The sequence below is a fragment of the Ornithorhynchus anatinus genome, chromosome X5 (genome assembly GCF_004115215.2).
Source record: "Ornithorhynchus anatinus isolate Pmale09 chromosome X5, mOrnAna1.pri.v4, whole genome shotgun sequence".
NCBI classification, from domain to species: domain Eukaryota; kingdom Metazoa; phylum Chordata; class Mammalia; order Monotremata; family Ornithorhynchidae; genus Ornithorhynchus; species Ornithorhynchus anatinus.
This window is the reverse complement of record NC_041753.1, coordinates 6,321,840-6,330,734: the sequence shown is the minus strand read 5'-3', so window position 1 is coordinate 6,330,734 and position 8,895 is coordinate 6,321,840. Positions and strand designations below refer to the sequence as shown.

At 60.2% G+C, this 8,895-nt stretch overlaps 1 protein-coding gene across 1 annotated transcript; it reads right to left on the bottom strand.

Moving 5' to 3' along the window:
* Positions 1–3,058: 3,058 nt before the first annotated feature.
* On the bottom strand, positions 3,059–8,347 carry VAMP2 (vesicle associated membrane protein 2). Its single transcript, XM_029056195.2, has 5 exons — positions 8,242–8,347; positions 7,607–7,727; positions 5,919–6,076; positions 5,295–5,346; positions 3,059–5,044 (listed from the first exon to the last, which is right to left on the bottom strand). Coding segments are annotated over exons 1-4 (285 nt in total). The 5' UTR covers positions 8,244–8,347; the 3' UTR covers positions 3,059–5,044; positions 5,295–5,342.
* Positions 8,348–8,895: the final 548 nt, after the last annotated feature.

Genomic DNA, 8,895 nt, shown 5'->3' with positions numbered 1-8,895 from the left:
CAGAGCACTGTTCTAAGCACTGGGGCAGATACAGGGTAATCAGGTTGTCCCACGTGAGGCTCACAGTCTTCATCCCCATTTTCCAGATGAGGTCACTGAGGCCCAGAGAAGTGAAGTGACTTGCCCACAGTCACCCAGCTGACAAGTGGCAGAGTTGGGATTCGAACCCATGACTTCTGACTCCCAAGCCCAGGCTCTTGCCACTAAGCCACGCTGCTTCCCTTATTATTACGGTATTTGTTCAAATATTATTAGGGCATTTGTGGAGCACTTACTATGTGCCAAGCACTAGGGTGGATACAAGCAAGGCGGGTGGGACCTAATCTCTGTCCCATGTGGGGGCTCATGCTGTGTGACCTCGGGCAAGTCATTCCCTGGGCCTCAGTTGCCTCACCTGTAAAAATGGGGATGAAGTCGGTGAAGCCCATGAGGGGCAGGGACTGGGTCCCCCTGATTAGCTTGTAATAATAATGTTGGTATTTGTTAAGCGCTTACTATGTGCTGAGCACTGTTCTAAGAGCTGGGGTAGAGACAGGGTTATCAGGTTGTCCCACGTGAGGCTCACAGTCTTCATCCCCATTTTACAGATGAGGGAACCGAGGCACCGAGAAGTGACTTGGCCAAAGTCACACAGCTGACAGGTGGTGGAACGGGGATTAGAACCCATGATCTCTGACTCCTAAACCCGGGTTATTTCCACTGAGCCACGCTGCTTGTATCTACCCAAGCGCTCAGTAATAATAATAATGATGGTATTTGTTAAGCGCTTACTATGTGCAGAGCACTGTTCTAAGCGCTGGGGTAGACACAGGGGAATCAGGTTGTCCCATGTGGGGCTCACAGTCTTCATCCCCATTTTACAGATGAGGTAACTGAGGCACAGAGAAGTGAAGCGACTTGCCCACAGTCACACAGCTGACAGGTGGCGGAGCGGGGATTAGAATCCATGATCTCTGACTCCTAAACCCGGGTTATTTCCACTGAGCCACGCTGCTTGTATCTACCCAAGCGCTCAGTACAGTGCCTGGCCCATAGTTTGTGCTTACATGCCGTTTTAAAAAATAATGGCGAGTGACGTGGTGTTCAGAGAAGCGACAGTGAGCCTGGATGGTAGCCCCGAAGGCGACTGCAGGGAGATGCCTCAGCTCAGTAGCGGGGTGGCCTTGAATATCCGGGAGGCGGACTCTGCACATAGAAAGGGCTCAATAAACACAACTGAAGTGCTTAGTACAGTGGTCTGCACACAGCGCTTAATAGATACAGTTAACTGATTGGGGTGTTCCAGGCTGGAATATGTAGCCCCTGATGCTTGCCAAGTCTTTGGGGGTGGGGGCTGATGGTTCAATCAATCACTCAATGGTATTTACTGAGCGCTAATTGTGCGCAGAGCATTGGACTAAGCATTTGGGAAAAGACAATACAACAGAGTTGGTAGACATGGTCCCTGCCCACCAAGAGCTCGGTCTACTGGGGGAGCCAGACCTTAAAACAGTAGGTTACAGAGGTACAAGAATATTTACACAAATATAAAAAGCAAGTCAAAATGGCTGCAGTGGTCTTTGTTGCTCACTTTAACGGGGTCTTTCCGGTGGTATTTTTTGAGCACTTACTGTGTGCTGAGCACTGGCATTAGGGACTTGGGAAAAGTCTAACCAGGCAGGACGCCCTAGGTGGTGTTCTAAATCAGCACTTCTCTGATTCTGGCTGTCTCATCCCTCTCACCCGCTGCAAGCTTTGCCTATTTAATGAATAAATGAATGAAGTGAGCCTGGTGAGAGAGATGTTTGCAAAGCTGGTGGTCTCAGAGGAGAGTCGGTGGTCTGAAAAGACAAAGACGGTAAGTCAACAAGAGCAGGCCTGTACAATATCGAGGAGACTCCCTCTGCTTAGACTGAGCGCCCCATCGCGGGATACGGACTGTCTGGTCTGAATAGCTTCTATCTACTGACCCATAGTAAGCGCCAGCTCAGACCTGTGATCTGGGGAACGACGGGGACGGTCGAGTGGAAAGAGTTTGGGGTGCAAAGCCAGATCTGAGGTGTGAAGTTACAGACCCGATGCTGGGAGAGGAATTAGCATTTCTGGTGGCGCATGGAGGACCCGGCCTCTAGGTGCCTTTTGGGAGTGTGACGGTATCCAGGATCTTGGCTGTGAGGTATTGTCACCCACTGGAGTCAATTATCAAGCAATGGGTGGTATTTACTGAGCAATGTACTAAGCGCTTGGGAGAGGACTACAGAATTTAGACGTCACACATCAGCAGGTGTGTCCCATGGATAATGTTGCGGAGGAGAAAATGAATAAAGGGAAATAAGGTCTAGCGGACCATTTTTCCTCATCTCCTGTTCCCTTCTGCATCTCCCTGACTTGCTCCCTTTGCTCTTCCCCCCTCCCAGCCCCACACCACTTATGTCCAGATCTGGCATTTTATTTAGGTGGATTGATGTCTCCCACCTCTAGACTGTCAGCTCGTTGTAGCGGGGAATATGTTTATTGTTCTGTTGTCCTCTCCCAAGCGCTTAGTACAGGGCTCTGCCCACAATTAGCGCTCAGTAAATGCAACTGAGTGATTACGACTGTCTTCCTGTCTACCAACTCGATCGCATTGTCCTCTCCCAGACACTGAGTATGGCGCTATGCACATGGTTAAGCACGTAGCCCCATTGTTGACTGATCGTTTGACAATAATAAAATAATCGTGGTATCTGTTAAGCACTACGTGCCTGGCACGCACTCTAAGCGCTGCGGTGGATACGAACAAATAGGGTTGGACAGAGTCCCTGCCCCTCTTGGGGTTCACAGTCTTAATTCCCATTTTACAGGTGAGGTAGGCTCGGGGAAGTGAAGTGACTTGCCCAAGGCCACAGAGCAGACAAGTCGTGGAGCCGGGATTAAAACCCATGACCTTCTGACTCCCAGGCCCCACCTCTATCCACTACTCCATACCACTCCCCTGATCTGCCCCTGACGGTCAGCACAGAGCACGAGCTCCATCGACGCCCTAATTCCCATTAGGTCCCATAGGACCTCAGAGCGGAGATAGACACGCAGGCCCAGGTGGATTCTCGCAACACATTTATTGTACATTTTCACAGCATAAACCAATCTGGACGCGCCACAGAGAACCGGGGGCACGGGGGGGAAGACGGAGGGATGAGGGCAGAGGGGGCTGAAGGAGAATGGGCCCCGGGGTGATCTGGGGGAGGGGAGGGAGGAGGCCCTAGTGATCAGGACCCCCCACCACCACCACCAACCGCCCCCCGGGCCCCATCTGGTCCGCCCCCCCTCCCTGGGTTAGGGGTGAGGGTGAATTAGGAGGAGCAGCAGTGACCCCCTGATTGTAGGACTCAGAAGGGGCCGTGGCCCCCCACCCCCCGATCCAATCTCACCCCCCGGGGGGGAATTTGACCATTTAAAGAGACAGTGACCCTATTTCTCCCCCACTACTTCTCCCTCAGCCTGGGAGAAGTTGCCTGCCCTAGATCCACCCCTACAGCTTGGCCTTCCCCCCCTTGGCAGTGTCTCGGTCTCCCCCTCCTGGTCCCCCTTCCCCACCCCCAATCTGGAAGGTGGGTGAGTGCGGAGAGGGGGGAACTGGGCAGTGACTGCTGCTCTCCAAAACTGGGAGTGGGGGTGGGGGGCGAGCTGGGGCACTCCTCGGCAGTGTCGGGCCCGTGGAGGCCACCCCCGGGAAACGGGACGTGGAATGTGTACCCGGGGCAGGAGGGCCCGTTAAGGAGAACCCCCCCCCACTTCGCCCTGCTCGGGAATGTCAGAGTCCCTCCTCAACCCCAACAGGATGGGGGGGCGGGGGAGGAGGTGCACATCGGCAGGGGAGAGTTACTCAGCCCTCTGGAAGAGGAAGAAGAGGAGGAGGAGGGTGGAGATAATTGGTCCATTGACAACTGCAAGACACTTAAAACACACCAGCTGGGGGAAAGGGGGGATGACAGCGGAGAAGAGTTGGAGAGGAACAGACAGTGGCCCTGGGAGGGGTGGATTGGGGACATTTTGTGGGGGTGGGAAGGGAATCATGAGGCTGGGGGGTTGGGTGGGAAGGTCAGAGGATGATGGGATGGGGGTGGGAGGGGGCGGGACCCAGGAGTCTCCATCCCCCCGCCTAAGGGAACAGGAGTCAGTGGGAGGGCTCCAGGGGTCGGGACTTGGGAACTGTGTGCGGTGTGCACTGTGCTAAACGCTGGGGGAATCGGGGGAGACACAAGCTCAGCGGGTCGGGCGGGGTCCCCGCCCCCCCCTGGGGCTCCCAGGCTGGGGGAGACGGGGAACGGACTGGGTGCTCAAGACAGGGGCAAGAGGTCGGGGAAGCGAGGCAGGTCGGGAGGAGGAAACCAGGGCTGCAGGTGATGGGCCGACGACCGCTGGGGTGGGGGGAGTGGCGGGGAGGGCACTGGGTGGAAGGAGCTCAGGAGGAAGGCCGGAAGGCCGTCCGGGGGCGACTGGACGGAACAGATGCGGGGCCTCGGCTATTGCTGGCAACTGGGATATTCTGGGCGGGCGGGGGGAATGACGGACTCAGGCTGGGTGGAGGGGCCTGGGTCCCAGGGTCGGAGCCAAATCTGGGGAGGCGAGGGGAGGGTGGGGGAGGTCAGAGTGGAAGGGTTGCATAGTCAATGCAGATGGGATGTGAAATGAGGGAGGGGGCTGGAGAGGGCAAGGTCCGGGTGGGCGGGAGGAGGGCTGGGGTCAAGGGACTTAAGAACAACCGGAAAAATCTCCTAGTAATAAAACTACAAACAGACCAAATATATATAATATTATATATGTATAAATAACAACCCGACTATTTACAGGGGTGGGGGGCAGGAAGACACACGCGGACACACACACACACACATACACACACGCGCACGCTGACCCCAGGGCCCCGGGGCGAGGGGGCTGGAAGATATGGCTGAGTGAGGGAGGGGGCCGTCGGATGGAGGGCTGGCGGGGAGGTGGGGTGGGCAGGACCCCTCTCAGGGGCAGGGAGTGTGTGTGTCGGGGGGGGAGGCGACTCCACCCAGGGCTTAGGAGCTGAAGTAAACTGTGGAAAGAGACAGAGAACGAGAGAGAAGGGAAGAAGCGGGGAAAGGCAGAAGTAGAAACGGGGGGAGACAGACAGCAGACAAGAGTCAGTGTCATTGGGGTTCACTTTGGACTTTGTTTCCACGTGTGCGCCGGGGTGGGGGGATGTCCCCACCCTCCACCCACTCAGTTCAGGCCCCCCTCCCGCCACGTCCCCCTCCCCGGGGCAGCTGGCCATAGGCTCTTGGCCTAGCCCCTGAGTCACTCACCGATGATAATGATGAGGATGATGGCGCATATCACTCCCAGAATGATCATCATCTGGTCGGGGAGGAGGTGGGGTTAAAAGTCAGGCACCAGATGGTCTGGGGTGGTTCTCTGACACAGCCGCATCCCAACCAGACCCCTCCCTCCCTCACCCTGGCCCACACCCCTACACACCAACCCCCCATCCGGCTTGGTCTAGTCCTCCACTTTTAAACCCGCCTCCGTAACCCTCAGCTCCCTCAATGATGAGAGTAATGATGATAGTGGAATTTGCTAAGCGCTTACTATGTGCCAGGCCCCGCACTAAGCCCTGGGGTGGAGACGAGCAAACCAGGATGGACACAGACCATGTCCTGCATGTGGCTGGCAATCTTAATCCCCATGTTAGACGAGGTAACTGAGGCCCATAGAAGTGAAGCGACTTGCCTAAGGTCTCACAGCGGATAAGTGGCGGAGCCGGGACTAGAACCCAGCTCCTTGCGACTCCCAGGCCTGGGCTTTATCTGCTAGGCTGGGGCTGCTCCTCCGAGCCTCTCAACACCCCTGCCCACCTCCGATCACTGCCCCTCAATTGGGACCCTCCCCCTGAGGTCCCCCCAGGGCCCGCCCAGCCCGGCCCAGTCCACCTTGAGTTTTTCCACCAGTATTTGCGCTTGAGCTTGGCCGCGCTGGTCTCAAACTGGGAGGCCCCGGCCTGGAGCGCGTCGGCCCGGTCATCCAGCTCCGACAGCTTCTGGTCCCGCTCCAGGACTTTGTCTACGTTCACCCGCATAATGTCCACCACCTGGTCGGGGTTCGGGGGGCAGGGCAGATGGGGCCCGGAGCCAGGGCCCAGGTGCTCCCCAACCCCCAATGGCTTGGACTACAATTCCCACAGCTTCCTTTTTTCAAATGGAGTTTGTTAAGCCCTTCCTATGTGTCAAACACTGTTCTGAGCACTGGGGGAGGTACAATTTAATCAGGTCAGACAGGTCCCATTCCCAGTCTCGGCAGGAGGGATGACAGCTATCCTCATTTTACGGTTGAGGAAACTGAGGCGCAGAGACTAATAATTATGGTATTTCTTAAGTGCTTACTCCGTGCCAAGCACTGTTCTAAGCACTGAGGTAGACACAGGGAATCAGGCTGTCCCACATGGGGCTCACCATCTTAATCCCCATTTTTAGAGATGAGGTCACTGAGGCCCAGAGAAGTTAAGTGACTTGCCCCAAGGTCACACAGCAGACAAATGGCGGAGCCGGGATTAGAACCCATGTCCTTGACTCCCAAGCCTGTGCTCTTGCCACTAGGCCATGCCGCTTCTCTAAGACAAATAAAAGAGAAATGCCGTGACCCGGGTCACACAGCAAGCCACTGGCAGAAGCGGGGTTAGAACCTGGGTCCTTTGGATTCCCAGACCTGTGATCTCTCCACGAGGCCACGCCGGGCCCTGCAGCCCGTGGTCAGGCAGGAGCCGCTGTCCCGTCCCTGCTACCTCACCGAGTTTTTCCCTTTTCTGTTTTCACCCCGCAGATGGGGTCCAGCCAAACCCGGGAGGAGACCGCTTGTGGGGAGCGTCATGTGCCCCAGACGTGCCCGGGGTTGGAGCAGACGCCTCCCACACCCAGCACAGGAGGGCACGGGAAAAGCCTGCTCCAGACACAACTCTCTCCTCCCCCGCCAGGAGCACGGCAAGCAGCCATTGCCAGAGGGGGTGGGATGGGGGCTGGGGGCTTGGGGAGCTTAGGGGCTGGGGGGTTGAGGATCTGGGGGGCTGGAGGGCTGAGGAGCTGGAGGGCTGGGGGCCTGGGGAGCTGAGGGGCTGAGGATCTGGGGGTTTGGGGGGCTGAGAAGCTGGGGGGCCTGGGGAGTTGAGGGGCTGGGGGGCTGAGGGTGTGGGGAGCTGGGGGCCTGGGGATCTGGGGCCTGAGGATCTGGGGGCCTGGGGGCCTGAGGAGCTGGGGGCCTGGGGGGCTGAGGAGCTGGAGGGCTGAGGAGCGGGGGGGCTGAGGAGCGGGGGGGCTGAGGAGCGGGGGGGCTGAGGAGCTGGGGGCCTGGGGCCCTGGGGGGGCTGAGGAATTGGAGGTCTGGGGGGTCTGAGGAGCTGGGGATCTGGGTCCTCTCATCCCCCACAATCCGCCTCCAGCCCGTCACCCCGCCCCCCCACGGCACCGCCCAGGACGAGGGTCCCACGAGAGGGTGGAAAATGCCCTCGTGTGAGGGAGGTGTGCGGGTGGAGGGCGGGAGGCGTGCGGGTGGAGGGCGAGCCCCAGAAAAAACAGGGGAGGCCCCGGGCTGGACGTGGCTCCCCCCTCTCGCCCGCCCCCCGACTCACCTCATCGACTTGGGCCTGGGTCTGCTGCAGCCTGCGGTTGCTGGTGAGGTTGGGGGGAGCGGCCGGGGGCCCCCCCTCCCCGGCCGGGGCAGCGGGGGGGGCGGGGGCGGCAGGAGCGGACCTGGGGCGGCGAGGGCAGAGCTGATGACCCGGCTACGGCCTCTTTCCTTTCCCCCCAACCCCCCCAGACTCCCCGGGGGGGGGGGGTGGTCCCTAATTCCCCAGAGACCACCCCCGCCCCAGGCCTGCCTCCCTTGCCGTCTTCTCCCTCGCCCCTCCGGCCTCCCCGCCCCGCCAGTGGTCAGGCCGGCTATTGTCCGGCCCGTCCTGCCCCGGCCCATCCCCGGGGCGGGGGGGGGAGCGGGGGCAGATGGACGCGACCTCCCCCTCCCCCGGGATAAGGGAATCCCAGCGGCGCCCCGAAGGCGGGGGGGTTGGCTCTGGGTGCGAAAGTCTCCGCGCCCGGCAGGGGCAGGGGTAGGGGTCGGGGGGGAGGTGTGTGGGCGCAGAGGGCGGCGGGGTTGGGAGAGCAGGTCGGGAGGCCCTGGGCAGGACGGGCCGGGCCGGGCCGGGCCGGGTCGGGGGGAGAGGGTCGGTCTGTCGGGCCTGTCGGGATGTTCGGGGGGGCCACTCACATGTCGACGGGCGAGCGGTCGGGGCGGCGGTCAGCGGTCGGTGGGGAATGGTGCGGGCAGCCCCGGCGCGGGAAGATGGCGGCCGCGCGTCACCCACATCCGGGCAATCCCGGCCCCCTCCCGCCCCCTTCACGCCAGCGCCTCAGCCACCGCCCCCGCCCCCGCCGGGACCCCCGGGCCGGACCGCCGGGGAGGGCATCGCAGGGGCACGGGGCAGGGCAGCTGGGATCTGGGGGGCACAGGGGAGGGCATCTGGGGAAGATAGAGGAGGGCGTCTGCGGGGGAGAGAGGAGGGCGTCTGAGGAGGACAGGGAAGGGCATCTGAGGGGGAGAGAGGAGGACACCTGAGGGGGATAGAGGAGGGCATCTGAAGGGGAGGGGGAGGGCACCTGAGGGATAGAGGGGAGGGTACCTGAGGGGGAGAGGGCAGGGCATCTGAGGGGGGAGTGGTGAGGGCATCTGAGAGGGAAGGGGGCACCTGAAACCCACAGGGGGAGGGGAGGCCCAAGGCCTCACAAACCCGGGAGTGGGGGCGGCCGCCGCCGCCATGTCGCATGCCCACCCGAGCCCCCGGCCCAGCGGTGGGGAGCACCCCCTCCCCACCCAGCGCTCGTGACCCGCCTCAGGCATGCTAATGTCACACCTGACCTGCCC